General features: G+C 52.8%; 6 protein-coding genes across 6 annotated transcripts; 3 read left to right on the plus strand and 3 right to left on the minus strand.

The window, feature by feature from the left end:
* Window positions 1-1,929: 1,929 nt before the first annotated feature.
* Window positions 1,930-4,896, plus strand: Z517_01035 (uncharacterized protein; the record flags this gene model as incomplete). Its single annotated transcript, XM_013433997.1, has 1 exon — window positions 1,930-4,896. The coding sequence occupies one exon, from the start codon at window positions 1,930-1,932 to the stop codon at window positions 4,894-4,896; it is 2,967 nt and encodes a 988-aa protein (XP_013289451.1).
* A 1,239-nt stretch (window positions 4,897-6,135) lies between these two features.
* Window positions 6,136-8,350, plus strand: Z517_01036 (uncharacterized protein; the record flags this gene model as incomplete). Its single annotated transcript, XM_013433998.1, has 3 exons — window positions 6,136-6,369; window positions 6,489-7,058; window positions 7,301-8,350. 3 exons carry the CDS (start codon window positions 6,136-6,138, stop codon window positions 8,348-8,350), a joined length of 1,854 nt encoding a protein of 617 aa, XP_013289452.1.
* A 958-nt stretch (window positions 8,351-9,308) lies between these two features.
* Window positions 9,309-10,147, minus strand: Z517_01037 (uncharacterized protein; the record flags this gene model as incomplete). Its single annotated transcript, XM_013433999.1, has 3 exons — window positions 9,309-9,579; window positions 9,680-9,871; window positions 9,930-10,147. The coding sequence occupies 3 exons, from the start codon at window positions 10,145-10,147 to the stop codon at window positions 9,309-9,311; spliced, it is 681 nt and encodes a 226-aa protein (XP_013289453.1).
* Window positions 10,148-11,123: 976 nt separating this feature from the next.
* On the minus strand, window positions 11,124-11,813 carry Z517_01038 (uncharacterized protein; the record flags this gene model as incomplete). The annotated part of the gene is made up of 1 exon (XM_013434000.1): window positions 11,124-11,813. The coding sequence occupies one exon, from the start codon at window positions 11,811-11,813 to the stop codon at window positions 11,124-11,126; it is 690 nt and encodes a 229-aa protein (XP_013289454.1).
* Window positions 11,814-13,051: 1,238 nt separating this feature from the next.
* Z517_01039 (uncharacterized protein) lies at window positions 13,052-13,499 on the minus strand (the record flags this gene model as incomplete). The annotated part of the gene is made up of 3 exons (XM_013434001.1): window positions 13,052-13,169; window positions 13,228-13,293; window positions 13,363-13,499. The coding sequence occupies 3 exons, from the start codon at window positions 13,497-13,499 to the stop codon at window positions 13,052-13,054; spliced, it is 321 nt and encodes a 106-aa protein (XP_013289455.1).
* Window positions 13,500-14,692: 1,193 nt separating this feature from the next.
* On the plus strand, window positions 14,693-15,391 carry Z517_01040 (uncharacterized protein; the record flags this gene model as incomplete). The annotated part of the gene is made up of 1 exon (XM_013434002.1): window positions 14,693-15,391. The coding sequence occupies one exon, from the start codon at window positions 14,693-14,695 to the stop codon at window positions 15,389-15,391; it is 699 nt and encodes a 232-aa protein (XP_013289456.1).
* Between the last annotated feature and the right edge of the window lie 969 nt (window positions 15,392-16,360).

Raw genomic sequence — 16,360 nt, forward strand, 5'->3', positions numbered from 1 at the left:
GAGGGAGGATGGTAGACGAGTTGAGAGGGTGAGGATGAATGGTAATGGTCCGGATGCATGGCGGAACGAGCAGGATGCAAGAAGCACGCGTGAAGGAACAGCGGGATGTCGAAAAGGTCGAGAAGGAGTGCCGGTAATGATATCCTTGCAGTACATGTCATCATGGGGCGAATGCAATATGAGCAACGCAGAAATGCAGGTGACAAAAGAAGCATGGGCGAGTGGACTGAAGAATTGGCTGACCAGCGAATTGTTGCTTTACTTTCCGCAGCGCAGCTTCAACTCGAACCCGAACCCCGCCCGACGACTGCAACACTGGTCGTCTTGACTTGCGTACGGTTGAGTCCATCAAATTCCAAGGTGTATAGCGAATTTGACTAGTTTTAAACCAAGATGGTTTCAGTCATATGGTTGATTAACATGCCGCGATACTTTGTAAAGAGAAGGGTATCACCCAGGGGGGAAGAGGTGGACAAGTTGGAGGATGGAAGAAAAGAAGAGCTCGAGCAGAGAGAGGAAAAGAGTGAGAAAAAGTGAGAAAATGGAGCGGCTCGAGAGGAAATGGGTCCCGCTCCAAGGTGGCTTGTTGTACCAGGCCAAAAACACTAAACAAAATCATGGCAGCCCTTGATTCGTGCCTGGCCATCCTCGTGACGCGTTCTCCGTTACGAGGGTGAGAGAAACGCAGTTTGAGCAAGCGCAGCGAGCGACAAGAGCTGCATGCAACGAGACACCAGGAGATAGGCAACAAGACAACAAACTGGGTTGAGCTCGACGGACCCCGGACTAGGCCTGCTGGGCCTAAGTAAAGCGCTGGACTTGGTTGATCCGCGGGCTAGGTAGGCGTCATTCCCACACAGTACAAGGGCCTTTGGGAGGCACCCAAGACACTTTTACGCTTTTACCACGGGGGAGGCTCACCAGGATGAACGAAACGACTGCCCAGTTAAAAAGCTGCAGAGGACGTGCTCCTTAGTGCCACTTCGCCCACTTGTCCTAGTTGGCACTCTCGCAACGGGAGTGGTCCATGTCCCCTGTGGACCTCAGCGTTTTGCTCCCATGCTATTCCCAGCCTAGCCCGAGCCCATTATTATTCGCCCTGCCAGTGGCCTGAGTTCCAAGCTGCGAAGGGGGGTCGTTGCTTGTGACCTTGTGCCTGGGACTGGCTCACTGGGAGTTTGGCTTTGGGGGTCCAGGGTTAGGTGGGTGCCATTTTCTTCCTGAGTAGCAGTCCGCAGAAGTCGGCCGGTCTCTAATTCACCCTGTTGCTGGCTGCGCATTTGCGTCTCGCAGTCCCTCCATGTACCCGTCCATCCATCTTTCTCGCCATCACTCTGTCTCCCTCCTTTGTCATTCAGCAATTTCTTCCCTCGTCAAACACATCTTCGACAGTCCTATGCCATCGACCTGCGATTCTCATCTCCCGGATCCTTTTCACCTTTCCTTACTCTTTGTCTTGTGCATCTTCGATAAATCTGTCGACTGTTACCGCCAGCCATCCACCTCCGTCTTGTGAATCACCACATCGTCCACCTCGACCTTTCTCCAGTCCGCCATCCTCGAAAGACTCGAATCTCTCTCTAGATCTCGTCTGAGGTCATTGACACCCTCATCTGACCATTTCCGACTGTTCGCGATACCCCTTTCTCTTCTGCGCTCGTGTGGCCTCCTTGGTGACCAAGTGGTCCACATCATCTAGCGACTGTCCTTGGACGGAAACAGACCTCAAAACGCATCAGAATCGCAACAGGCGCCATACTCGTCATTCTCTCGCTTGCGCGATACCCATAGGTCGACTTTGGGCTTCTCTTCCTTACGTGGGAATCACCCCGTTCTAGCGATGCGCAACATGCGACATACCTTTTCATAACCGAAGCAAGACAATAACAAGAATCAAATCCGACCGATGAGGAGGAGCTCTGTCAGATTATGACAGAGTCCTCCCTTCTCACCACGAATCCCACACCCCCCCACTACCCGGTCACCGCCGCTCCCTCTCTGGCCTCTCCCTTACCCAATGGCTCTCCTTCAGACACCAATTTACAAGACGAGGAGGAATACACCATCAAATGCATTTGCATCTACGCAGATGATGATGGCAATACCGTATACTGCCCTAAATGCGATACGTGGCAGCACATCGAGTGCTACTACCACGGCAAAAAGGTGCCGGAAGAGCATTTTTGCGCAGAATGTTTCCCTCGAGATATTGACGCAAAGAAGGCCACTGAGCGACAACGGAGGCATCGAGAGGCACTCGATGGCGGTGACCGGAAGGTCAAGCGACCAACGTCCAAAAGTCAACGAAAGAAACACAAGGAGACGAGTGCGACGGCCGAACAGGTAAATGGCTGGCATCACGAACGCCATGAATCTGTCGCTAGTGCAAGAGATGGGCCCCCTGCGAAGAAACCAAAAACAAGCCACCGGACATCAGGTTCTGTCATCTCGACAAACGGCGAAACCCGAAAACGCGCTACTTCCACAGCTCAGTCATACCCTAGCCCTTCCAAATCACCTCAAGATCTCTTCCGTTTCCCTGCCATACCCACGTACACCACCGACTTCCTTGAACTATATGAACGGGACGAAGGAAACACAAATGCCCGTGATAACGAGCAGACAATACAGGCCACCAACACACTCTTTGCGTGGCGGACTGACCCGTCTCTGGTGGTTAGCAGTCCCGGGCAACAACCAACGTCGAAATCTCCCTTCGTGCGAGCAACTCATCCCCTGGATCAAAGCACCTGGCCGGAAGTCTCGGTGGAAACCATCCAGAAGAAAGATGTTGACTACGAAGGTAGATGTCCCACATGGCGCTTTTTGCGCGTCCAATCTTCCGTGAAGAAGGACGAAATCGTTGGCGAAGTTCGTGGCCAAGTCGGTATGCTGGAAGAGTACTGCCAGCAAAAGTCTTCGTCAAACCGGTGGCAGGAGTTGAGGCACCCAGATCCCTTTGTCTTTTTCCATCCCCATATGGATATCTACATTGACAGTCGAAAGTCCGGAACTCGCTTTCGGTATCTGCGACGATCCTGTCGGCCCAATGTGACCTTGAAGACGTTCGTTTCCGATAATGAGACGAGACATTGCTTCGTTGCCAGCAAGGATATTCCGGCGGGTGCCGAACTCACCACCATGTGGTTTCTCGATTCGGCAATGTTTGCCGCCGATGATTCTGAACAGGCCCAAAACCGACGCCTCGACTGGGTTAGCCGTGTCCTCGCGAACTTTGGAGACTGTGCCTGCGACGCCGGTCAAGCATGTTTACTCGCGCCGTTCGATCGAAGATATCCGGCTAAGCCGGTAGAGAGTGGGCCAAAGGCCAAGGGGAGCAGGAAAAAGAAAAGTAAGATGAACCATGCCATTTCGCCCTTCAGTACTGGACATGCCACCAACAGTCGCGCAGGAAGCGAACCCAAGGTGCTCGACGAAGAAGACCAATTTGACCGCCGGTCAACCTCCGAGTCTTCTCGCAGCGGCATGCTGAGTAGAGACATTACTCCAGTCAATGTCGCAGCTCTTGACGCCGACCCGGTTCTCGGAAATGGCCTGACTGCTCGAGAACTGCGCAAAATACAAATGGCAGAGAAGGCATTCGCGCAGAGGGAACAAGAAAAGAAGGATCAAAGTGGACAAGGCCAGCAACGGAAAAAGAAGCGCACAAGCGGTGGTGCCAACCCAAACACTCCAAATGCGAATGCCTCGAAGCAACTCGGGCATCAACTCGCTTCACAATCCCACACCCCCAGCAACCATCCTCTCAAATTCAGTGACACCGCCTTCGGATCGCCTCCGCCGCCCCGAGGGTCCGCTGGTCGAGGTAAATCCATGGATGCACCTGCTAGGGCGGACGTGAGGATACAGCGACCTGTGTATGCTGATGCTGCAGTGCAAACGGAGCCGGAGGAGTCGGAGATGCCCGTGCTTCCCCCAACCAAAAGGAGAAAATTCTGCACGCCCACACAACGATTACTTCGAAAACTTTTGGCGGAGCGGGTTAAACACGGACAACAGTGGCCTGCTCAAGGTTTGCCTGTGTCAGTCTGGAGTCAGAAGACACCTGAGCGTATCCCAAAGATCGAAGATGTGGAAATGAAAGACGCCACCGAAAGTGTGGAGCCCCACAGCGCCGTGGAGACCGAGCCGGAGAGTCAGTCTCCTCCAGGAAGCATCAGCCCTATCAACGTCGGGGCCACGACATATCCTCTTCCGTCACAAGCGGCACACACGTTCAAAACCTTTAGATCTTCTCCTGCTCCAAAACTGCACTTGTCAACGCTGCCACCCGTACCAGCCTTTCCGGGCTCTGCAACTTCTGCGTCGTCGTCTTCGGCCACGGTGACGACTCCCGGATTAACGACCACCGCGACAGCACAGTCGCCTATCCCATTCAACTCAGCATCTTCTGGCTCATACCTTCCTGTCGTCAATACTGTTGTCACGCCCAACCCCACGCGGAAGAAGCTCAGCCTGGGAGACTACATGAGCCGTCGCCTGGCGTCTACCCCTTCGGCTGAGAAGTCCCAGACCCAGGCGATTCTGGGCACGGGCGAGATGGAGCCATCAAAAGCGCTGGCAGAAGCGGGACAAGACTCTCCCGGGACCATCGACTTGGGGCTCGCGAATGCACAAGTCGTTGAATCACCTGCTCGACCGACACCCTCTCCCGCGGTTGTTTCAAGTATTCCAGTCAAGGATGTTCCCATGAAGGAGACAGAAGAACCGCCATACAGCCCGTATGACTCCTTGACAACAAGGCCAATGGCAGCTTCTCCTCCCCACAAGACGACGAATGGTGTGCCAGCATCAAACGACACGATCGGCATACCGAAGATGCCGAATGTCCTGGCCCAGTTGGCGCAAATCCACGATTCGAGGGGTGTGCGATAAGTGTATGATAACGGGTCGGCCCTGGCGTTGATTGAGCAACATTCTTCTTTGTCACGAAACGAATAGAAGAGCTTATTGGACCTTTCGCGAGGCTTGGACATGCAGTGATGATGACACAGCTTATACCAGAAAAAGACGGGCGAACGGGATCGATGGGTATCAGGGCAAAAGGGGGACAGTAAAAATCGGGAAACTGGGAGGGAGGGAATATGTGTGGCGTTTATCAACACAATGTGGGCTGGTCATGTCTGTTCACCACGGATGGCGAATTGCGATAGTGAAGGATGCGCGGCGCGATGGTTGAATGAGGTCCAGGCAGTCCTGCGCACCTCAATTATTTTTCATTGCTTTTCTCTTTTGCCCTGTATATATATATATATATATATGAGCTGGCTGAGTCGTGGTTGCCTCGCCATATGTGCCATTGTGGCTATTAAAGATGAGCGGCAGTTTGTTCTGTCGCTGTGTTGAGAGAAATAGTTGATACCAATATTGCCCGATGCAGGGAGCTGAAGAAAGTGTTGATTCAATGCGGGCGATTCTACATGTGGTTTTGTGGCTCTCGACCTGTACCGAGTAGTCGGTATATTATACCTAGGTATACCGAGTATATATATACATATACTCGGTATACTTGGTGTATATATTATTACTCGGTATATGTAATATAAAAGTAGCCACCCCCTCTTCTCCCCCTCCTCACCCTGGCCCTCCTCCCACCCCTGCACATATTTATTATTTGCCATGCCATCCCACCAGTTCCCACATGTGCCCTCCCTCTCCACTCAACAAGCATTTCCAGGCTCCATTGGGCGTCTCCCTCGCTCACATCCGCCTCTGGTGCTTCTGGTGCCTCGACCTTGACAGCTCCATCCATCAGGTTGCGCTACTCAGGCAAGAAAGGGTCCCGGTCGCCCCGGTCACTCTTCCCCCACTGAGGCCCATGACCCTGCAGCCTCAACAAACGCTTCCAAAGATCTACAGAAAATGACATAGCCATCGTGACACCCTTGACCTCGTAGCTTCGAGGGGCAGATTTCTTATGTATCATTCATTCATTGATCGGCTTTGCTGAATTGGGCATATCCCACCCCCTCACCTTCTACTACTTCAACTTTTTTTTCTATCGGCCTTGAAGTACAGTGGCCTTTTTTGTTTTTGATTCTCATTGCTCTTACACTTCTCTCCTCTTTTACTCTTTTACCCCGTTTCTGTTTCTCAGTTCTTCGGGTCCACGTCATGGCTTCATCAGGCTCCTTACCTTTCCGTCCGGGGCCCAACACTGGGATTCGAACACCCACGCGACAAGGCTCGGTGGACGCGAGGAACGAGGTCCATGTCCAAATGAACCATTACATTGGCATCGATGTCGGCACGGGCAGTGCCAGAGCGTGTATCATCAACGAGGCTGGCGACATTGTCGGTCTGTCATCAGAGAACATTGGCCTCTGGCAGCCTCAAACGGGATACTATGTAAGGATCCCATTCTCTCCATGGTCCCAGTCTCCAATGTCTCCCTTTTTTGTTTGGCTCCTCGTGTCAGTATTCTCTAACAACCCAACCCCGCCACCCTGGGGAGAGGGAGAGAGCAGGAACAATCCACCACAGACATCTGGCGCTGTATCTGCCTGTCGGTACACCGGGCCATGACGCAGAACAACATCGACCCTCACTCGATTCGAGGCATCGGATTCGACGCGACGTGTTCGCTGGCCGTGTTCACGCACGACACGGACGAGCCCGTCTCGGTGACGGGCCCGAACTTTGACTCGACGCAAAACGATCACAACGTCGTGCTGTGGCTGGACCACCGACCCGTCGAGGAGACCAAGAAGATCAACGCCACCAAGCACAACCTGCTCCGCTACGTCGGAGGCACCATGTCCATCGAGATGGAGATCCCCAAGGTCCTGTGGCTCAAGAACAACATGCCCAAGGAGCTGTTCGACCGGTGCAAATTCTACGATCTGACCGACGCCCTCGAGCATATCGCCACGGGCAACGAGAAGCGGAGTTTCTGCTCGGTCGTCTGCAAGCAGGGGTACGTGCCTGTCGGCGTCGACGGCAGCGTCAAAGGGTGGCAGGAGGATTTTCTCAAGGAGATTGGCCTGGAGGATCTGGCCGAGGACAATTTCAAGAGAATGGGTGGTGTCAACGGGGTGGTGAGCCTGTTTCTTTACAAACCAAATCCCCAGAAAAAAAACCCAGACACGATATCATTTTATCCGTCTGTCTATTTTTCTTCGGGGGGAGAGAGGGAACAAGGGAGTTGCACGAGATCACTCTCAAAACACACACACACACACACACACACAAAAAAGGCCCTCCTCCCCTCCCCCTTTGCTCTCGTTATATCTCTGTCACAGGTCTTATTGAACTCGAGGACTAACACTGTGAAACACAGAATGGCGAATACCTCTCGGCGGGCGAACTGGCCGGCCATCTCTGTCCACGCGCCGCCGCAGACCTAGGCTTGCCCGCCGGTATCGCCGTGGGTAGCGGCGTCATCGACGCCTACGCAGGCTGGATCGGCACCGTGGGCGCCAAGGTCCAACTGTCGGCGGACCACCTCTCCCAGGAGGCGCCCGCGAACGACCAGTCCCAGGCGTTTACGCGGCTGGCGGCCGTCGCGGGGACGTCGACGTGCCACCTCGTCATGAGCAAGGACCCGGTCTTCGTGCCGGGCGTGTGGGGACCGTACCGCGACGCGGTGATGCCCAACTTCTGGATGGCCGAGGGCGGGCAGTCGGCGACGGGGGAGCTGTTGAAGCACGTGCTGGAGACGCACCCGGCGTACAACCAGGCGTTGGCGCGCGCCGAGTCGACCAACAGCAACGTCTACGACTTTCTGAACCAGCACCTCGAGGACATGAAGGAGAAGACGGCCGCGCCCAGCGTGAGCCACCTGGGCCGCCACTTCTTCTTCTACGGCGACCTGTTCGGCAATCGGTCGCCCATCGCCGACCCGACCATGTCCGGCTCCGTCGTCGGCCTGTCGAGCGACAAGTCCCTCGACGGGCTGGCCCTGTACTACTACGGCACGATGGAGTTCATCGCCCTGCAGACATGGCAGATCATATCGACCATGAACGCGGCGGGCCACCGCATCTCGTCCATCTTCATGTCCGGCAGCCAGTGCCAGAACGAGATCCTGATGGCCCTGGTCGCCACGGCCTGCGACATGCCCGTCCTGATCCCGCGCTACGTCCACGCCGCCGTGTGCCACGGCGCTGCCATGCTGGGCGCGAAAGCCGCAAGCGCCGACGCGAACGGCAACACCGAGGACCTGTGGAGCATCATGGACCGCATGAGCAAGCCCGGCAAGGTCGTCCGGCCCGTCGAGGACAAGCGGGTCAAGGCCCTCTTGGACGTAAAGTACAAGGTCTTTTTGGAGCAGTGTGAGAGGCAGAGGGAGTTTAGAAGGATGGTCGACGAAGTTACGAGTGCTTCTTGAGACAAGAGAGAAAAAAGGAAGAAGAAGAAGGAAAGGAGAAAAAAAAGAAGAAGAAGAGGGGTTTTAGTATATTGGTCAAACCACACGGATATTGGTCGTGTTGTTTGAAAAAGGATCGTGCCCGATTGAGCCTCTTTTGACGAGTGGCTGGCTCATCCAATTAGGAAGGAGAGCAGATCAGAGACCGGAGGAGAGAGAGGAGATTCGTGGGCTGGTCATCTCCCAGCACGAAGTAAGAAGTTTGTAAATATCGTGGCCACGAGGCTCATGAGGCAGTCACGGGTCCATTGCGGATGTGATTACATCCCAAGCTTATACGCTTATGCCCTCTACTGCTCTTCTCGGTGCTTGTGCTATTGCAGTCAACGGGACAGCTCTCCGGCAGGAGGCGATTGATCATGTCCTGCCTAGTCCCTTGGATTTGTGTCCAAATCATTAGACGTGCCTTGTAACCCCAGAGTAAAGGGGGAGCACGGCAAAAGCCCAGAAGTTTTCGGCATCTCGCGTCGAGATCAGCCAATCTTGTAGGCTCATCGTGGACTCCTCGGGACGGTAGTTGTCACACACGGCACAGCACAGCGTCGCGCAACGAAGAGTCGAGCCAACTCTCATTAGCCAGCCCTTTTTGGCCACTGGCTGTTGTCGTCGTAGCAGGACGGCTGTCCGGCACTCACTGGTACACAGTACTGCAAATTGAGATATTATCATCACTTTCGGCGGTCGGAGAATATCTCTGATTATCCTGATCACCTTTTGGCAGGGTAATCGTGGTGTTCCATTATGTGGAGTTGCCGGTCCTAAAAATCATCAGGGTGTCGCCGCTTCAATTGATGCGGAGAAGAAAATCCGAAGTAAATTCAGGATCCCACTGTCTCAAGGTTCAGGGGTCCTATTGTTCGATATGCTCCCATAGTCAGGGGTATGTTCGTTATGCGTCTATGCTTTTATCAGCAAACACTCAGCAACCGCTCGCGTCAAGGGAACACACCTCGCCAGAGGGTTGACCAGCTTCTTGAACGGCATCAGGGTTGACAACAGTGTCGTCGTCGTCGTCGGGATGAGGTTTCAAAAAGTTCTTCATCAGCCCCAACATGTCGTATTTGCAAAGAGGGCAATCGTGGTGGCCGCGTTCGACCCACAGGCTCAGACAGTTGGCGTGGTAGACGTGGCCACAGCGGAGTTCGCGGATAAGATCGGTTTCTTCCAGCGATTCCAAACAGATGGCAGTGCTGCGGATGTCAGTCAATGAAGAGAAGAAAAGGGCGGAGGTAAACATATCAACTGAGACTCGAGGAAACGGTTGCAAAGGTCTGAACGTGTTCCTCTGACTTCTCGGCTCTCCAGTGGAGCAGGGATTGAGCCGGAGCGACCTGGTCGAGCTTCTTCAACCTCTTCCGATGCTGCGAGGCTACCGACGTAGGGGGCAGGCTCGAATCCTCGACCCGCCAGCCCGCCTCTGTGATGTCTGATTCGGTATCTGAATTGTCGTCCCCGTGACTGAACCTATCGAAGAGAGCACGACTTTTGTCTCTGCGTCAGCTCGAGCCTTGACGGTATATTGGGGTCCGATGCCGCTCACCACATCATCAACAGTATCAACACAAACCAAAGCATCCATGTTATTTGTATAAACACCGCAATACTGTGGATATCCGGATTGTCTCTATTATACGGCGGTTGCTGATCGGCAGGTATTCCCGGGTATGGACCGACCGAGCCATTGGATTGAAGGGGGGTCTCGACATTCTGAGGCCAAGTGTCGGCCTCGGTGAGGAATTGCTGTCTGGGGATGTACATGGGGTTGTGATTTCTTTATCAGAAGGGAAGTGTGTTTCTTCGCCGAAAAACGTCCAAGGATAAAAATGTTATTCGCTTAGCCAGTCAATTTCTGGGGATTGCACGCAGGAAACAGAACGCAATGACGCTGTACGAGTACAAGTACATTGAAGAAATATGATGATGAGACAGTCGTCTGAGGAAGAACAATCAGCATGGTCGCAGAAAGAAACTGTGTGATGGAGAGAGAAACACGAGGATTCCGAGAAATGAGGTTTTGGGCAAACTGAAGCCTCAGTCACACAACAGTCTTGCGATGGAGACTTGCTTGACTGCGCCCATGTGATGCGCGTTAGTGACTTGGCCCCGTGGCCTGGCGTCCAAATGGTTACCGAGTACAAATGCATCTGGTAGTTTCTAGGCGGCTTCCCTTACAGATCGATGACGACAACAGACAGTGGGCAAATGGGGCATGGATGGGCACGGTTGGTTAAGCCAGTGGTGTGATATCTCTGGTCCTCCTGCAAGGCACCGTACTTGTACAGGCTTGACCGGTAAGAGTCTTGCCATTTCCTGGGCACACTTCGGCGCTACCCCGGAGACCTTCGGGGTCACAAGGGTACAGCCAATGACCCCCAGCAAACCCAAAGAGGCCCCCATTTGGTTGTCCTTAGCGGGATCTTCCGGAAGAGCCACCCATCTCCGGATGCTCCGAACAGGCTGTGCAAGCCCCACGACGAAATCGACTCGGGACATCGGTCCAACGTTGATCCTTTCCGTTCACCTATCCTCTACCAGATCCCCTCTTTGGTACTTTGGGTGGACGACATGGTGGTCAACTTGTCCTTGATGATTTGGACATAGTAATTGTACTTGTGAGAAAGACTGATGTTTATACTTGTACAGCGTTGTCAATTTCCATATCCTTCCTGGCTAATTGACGTCGACTTTGTAAATTAACCCCAAAATATGATAGATATGCCTTAAACCCCCCTTTTTAGTTGAACGAGCGGATTCTCATGGCTGCCTCTGCCAACCTCACCGACTCCATCTCTTGGCCCTTCAGGACACTGATTAACAGATTCTCGCCGTTGCTGCCGACCGCATGTACCACTACATTCTCGCCGTATCCGCAGTCCTTCTCCGTCGGTGCGGCTTCGTCGTACTCTGCAAACGACTCCTTTGTAACGCCATCCTCGGGCGCCAGCAGGACCGTGCTGGCGAACTTCCGAGCATCCTCGTACTTTTTAAATGAGCCTTCGACGATCGTTTCCCGGGCTTTGCCACTGTCGTCCTCGTCGTACAGGACGATGGTCTGAACCACGTGGTACACGTCGCCGTGCACTTTATGGTCCTCGGGGTTGCTCTCGAAACCCTGAGTGTTTTGCGTGGTGGCCACGCTCACGCGGAAGATGGTGCCGTCGCTCGCCTTGGCAAAGACACACAGGCCGGCTTTTCTCTTGATGTGGTGGGTTTCAAAGTCTTGCTCGTTGGTGTCGTACTCGATGAACCATTCTCGCTCGTAGCCCGCCTCGAAGAGAGTCCGGTGGGCGGCGGCCTTTGCGGCGGGCAGGTCTGTATAGGAGCCGCAGATGCGCAGTTTCTCGATCGCGAGGTTGGGATCTTTGGAGATGTTGGAGATGCTGAAAACGACGTGGTAGAGGTTCTCGAGGTCTTTGCTGGCCATGGTTTCTTTTGGTATTGTCTTGTCCCTCAAAAATGGATTGATACCTTCTTGTTATGTGTTATTTTGGTCTTCTGTTCGGAGCTGCCAGAGTCACGACGGTGGTGCCGGTGCGGCGTCGAACATCATATATTCACCTTTGAGCTCTCACCTTCCCTCAACCGAACAGACACGCCATTGCTCGAAGCTACCAAACCGTCGTGGCGTGATGCTCATTACTTGCAAAAGCGGTTGCTTTCGGCTCATGAGATTACCTAATGGGACCTGCCCCCGAGATTTTGAGTGGTTTGGGCATGACTGCGGACGAGTCTCATCTCAAGGTTTCTCAGTGACAAGGTTCTAGCCAGTACCCGGACACGGACAAGCGGAATACAAGTAACAGAGGGCGAGAGATCCAGCCAGAACCATAGGCAATACGGGACTGGCACCTTCGGGGGGGAGGGGGATTGCCTAAACAAACTTTCTGATCGAATGACCAGTTTAGTTTATCCACCAGCAAGGGAAGAAAAAAATCCCCTCAACAAATCAGCCTCGAGGGAGGGAAAAAAAATTGGCGCGGCTTTTCTTGGGAACCCGAGTTACGAGTAACTACTGTTACGAGGGCACGAGGGATGACCTCTGACAATCATGGTGTGACAGGATATTCCAGAAAGCCGCAGGCAATGCGCACAGACCACATTATTCGCATCGTGCAGGGTCTTTGCCTCTCCACACTTTCGTCGCTCATGCAGCTCAATCACTTACTTCACAACGACCTCCTACCAAGCCTCGACAATTCTGGGGACGCTGCCAACGGGCTTGGCTCGGAGCTCTCAGGTTTGAAGCTAAGATGACATGACGCAAAGGAGCTACGGAGCTCAGAAGGAGCTGTTTCTTCAAGACCCCGCAACACAACAAACACGAACAGCTTCGCTAGCCCACCGAAAAAAGAAAAGATTTCTGTACCGAGTAGAGACTTTTGTGTTGTGTGAATCGTATTCCATTGGAAAACATTGTACGATTACAGACGCTACTCCAGGTAAATTATAATCGTAGCATCGGGGGAACTTGTGTAACTCCCACAGGTCTGATTCGACCGACCAGACCAGACTTGACCAAATTGACTGGACTTTCGTTCTTCTAAAGCAATTGATCCATTATCGCTTTTCCCCAAACCCTCAAAAAGGCTCCTTAATCAAAAAAACGCCCGGGTTCATGGTTGGTTGATTGGAGGGTAGTTGTGGTAGTTGATGGGGGTCTATTCACAACTTTTGATCTGCCGCCTTTTTGATTGCAGCGGCCTCCATTTCGTTGAGATGGCTCTCGACCTCGTCTAGGTGTTTCCGCTGGGCCAGGAGCTTTTCTCTCATTTTCCGAATACTGTTTTGCAACATGTTAGACATTTAATCTAGAAATGTCAAATGGTGGAACAACTCACTTTTCTATCTCGTGTTGCTTGAAGTACATGTTCTCCAAGACTTGTTCGCGGCGATTGAATGAGTCACTGTAGAAATTCCAGTGTTAGCAAGTACAGGGGAATGTGGTGGTAATCGAGGCAGTGGTTGGTACGTACCTCGCGGCAACGCCTCCAGCGCGTATTGATCCAGTGTCGCCTTCACTCCAGTTTGGCCGTACCGTGACGAATGATTGGCAAAACTGAGGAGTTCGGATTCTGGTCATGCAGCTTCTTGGAATCGTTGTTCGAAGCATTTTTGTGGTTGGTTGGTTGTGTTGTAGTTGATTGTATGTGTGTGTGTGTGTGTGTGATGAGGTGGAAAAAAGGAAAATACCAATCTCTATATTGCTGATTGGAGTTTCTTTATGATGTCTTGTAAAGATGTCTTGTAATGTCTGATAGGGTAAAAACAATAAACGAGCTGGAACAGACCGCAGGCTTGGGGGATCTCATATAAATATGTCTTGGAAGTTGTCAAGGTTCCCATTGTAGCTCATTGTGCTAGACTTGGGCATGCATAGGCTGGATCGCGTTGGCTGTTGAGGCATAAATTGAGTGGCATGACCAGGTTGCAGATCTCAATTGAGACCCGAGCTACAGTGTTACCGTAGGGGCCAGTAGGAGGGGGCCACCGAGACCTAGCTAAGGGCCCACGGGCGTTCAATGCAGCGTTTTAGGCTCCTTCTAAGCCTAATGAGCCTCTTCTCCCAACGACGCGGCACCCTTGGTTGGGGCGATTAACTCCCAAGTGGGAACATGCAAAGCGGTTCAAGATCTTCGGAGGGGTTTTTAGGGGCGGAGCCCCCCTATCGGTACACGTACCTCGCCGATTCGGATCCCAAGTGCACACTGCACACCTGCACAGGCGCCGAGGTGCCCAGGCTGTGCCAGGTGCCTAGAGCCCAGTGCCCAGAAGCCTAGAAGTCCAGGAATCCAAAAGCTCCGGGTCCCAGGCCCCACACAACTTGGTGGTATCGCACGTTACCAGCCATTGGAGGGAAATTTGCTGCCCTCTGCCTCTCCTGCCGAGACATGCATGGCTATGCATACAACATCACACCACGATATCTCTGAAACTTTCTCACGCAACTCACCTAACGGAGAAGTGTCACTGCCAATGACTGACTGTGTTGATCCTTCATCTCCCGATCGCATGATTGTGTATTCTGTGCAAAACTCCCCATGATCATGAGGTGAGGCTTCTCGATGCTTCAGGCACAGACCATCAGATATTGGCACTGACCATGGGCTTCTTCTTCGACGGGCACATGACATGCCCGAGTCTTGGTAGGGAGAGGCGAGGGATGTATCGTGCAAGACATATACACGAGACTACCTGTCATCCTGGGGGGATGAAGGAGAGAATGCAATGTCAAAGCCAAACTACACCCTGAAATCACACAAAACGTGACCAAAGTCGATAATACCTGCATACAAACAACCAAAAATGGCCGCTGGATGGTACTACCTCCCATCGGATATCATTCCATACCCAACAACAAACATCGCCCATACCTACCCAGAACCGGGCCATCACCTGCACCACATCCCCGTGCCGTACGTCGCACACAAGGTGCTCACCAAGTTCCATGACAAGGACGAAGACATCCATCAACCAAAGACCGATGTGCGTGAGACCCAGGGCAACTTCTACCTGGAAATCGAGTTGCCGGGTGTCAAGGACCACTCGGAACTTCGTCTGCGCTGGACGACGGAGCGTACGCTGCTGCTGACCAGTAAGACTCATCGGTCCCAGATCCCAGAAGAGGAGTTGGTAGAGGAGCCTGGTCAACCAAAGCCAGAGGCTGCCGCTCCCGCTCCAGCTCCCACCGAGACTGCTGCCCCTGCTCCTGCAGCACCACCGACGACAACAATACCACCGGCTCCAGAAGCAACACAGGACCCCAAAACCACCGGCACAGACCAAACCCCCAAGAAATTCGCCCCTCACTTGACCCTGTCCGAGCGGCAGATCGGCGAGATGGTGCGGGCCTTCAACTTCCCCGTCGACGTCGACCGCGACAACACCCACGCCAAGCTGGACGCCGGCCTGCTGAGGATCGTGGTGCCCAAGGTCACCGAGCACGGCGAGGCCAAGCACATCCACGTGCCCATCCACCTGCCGTCGTTCGCTTCCAGCGTCTGACTTACAAGATCGGGTGAGAGCCGCGACCAGGGCCTCCCACGACGACGACGACGACGCCGCCCCAGCGAGATTGTCGAGGTGATTCCCGAGCTGGACTGGCGGATCGCATCCGTCCTGTGCTGTGAGTATGGACAGTACTACGATGACGTGGACGACGGGTCCGGCGCTGCAGACCAAAGCAGGAATACGAGACTGTAATAATCAACTCTGTTGAATTCCCTTTTTTCCCCTATCCGTCAAAGAAGGAAGATTGAGAAAGAGAGAGAGTAGGAGAAACGAATTTTTCAAGAGGACAAGAACAAGGACATCTGTCTGTGTGTCTGTATCTGTGTATGTGTATCATTAATATTAATGTTGATAGTCGAAACGCGATACCCAACCCGAATCAGGTAATCGAGTGTTTACTTTTATTTCCTATTTGGGAAGTCTTCGGGAGATGGCAAGATACCAAGATGCCTAGGTACCCTAGTACATAGGTGTATATAGTGTGTAATGGTAAATATCCTTCCAAGCGAGGTTCTTTCTTGCAGTGTGATGCCTAATTCATCCAGATAACTCTCTCATTCTTACTTCTTCTGTCTAGGTAGCATCTCAGCCGAATACAAACAGTCACGGCGGCCAGCTATCCACAATGTCCACACATACATACGAGTAGACCATCACGGTCCACTATTAACTCTACAATTTTCTTCTCCTTTTCTTCTCCACCCCCCTCTCCTTCTCTCTTGTACCTTGACTAGTTCCTTTTGAATTGAATTTCAACTTCTATCTCGTAGTAAGTACGCAGTAAGTAGGGAGCAGACAAGATACTTATGAGCGTTGAGTATTTTTTAAGTATATATTTATTTCATTTCATGTTTCGTATTTCATATTTCATCAATACGTGAGTAGACGTCAAAGTTTTTAAAACACTCTTCCCTTTTCCTGGTGGTGTACAAATGTATATCCCGAACAAAACATCCCCCACGC

The sequence above is a fragment of the Fonsecaea pedrosoi genome, assembly GCF_000835455.1.
Source record: "Fonsecaea pedrosoi CBS 271.37 unplaced genomic scaffold supercont1.1, whole genome shotgun sequence".
Classification (NCBI taxonomy): domain Eukaryota; kingdom Fungi; phylum Ascomycota; class Eurotiomycetes; order Chaetothyriales; family Herpotrichiellaceae; genus Fonsecaea; species Fonsecaea pedrosoi.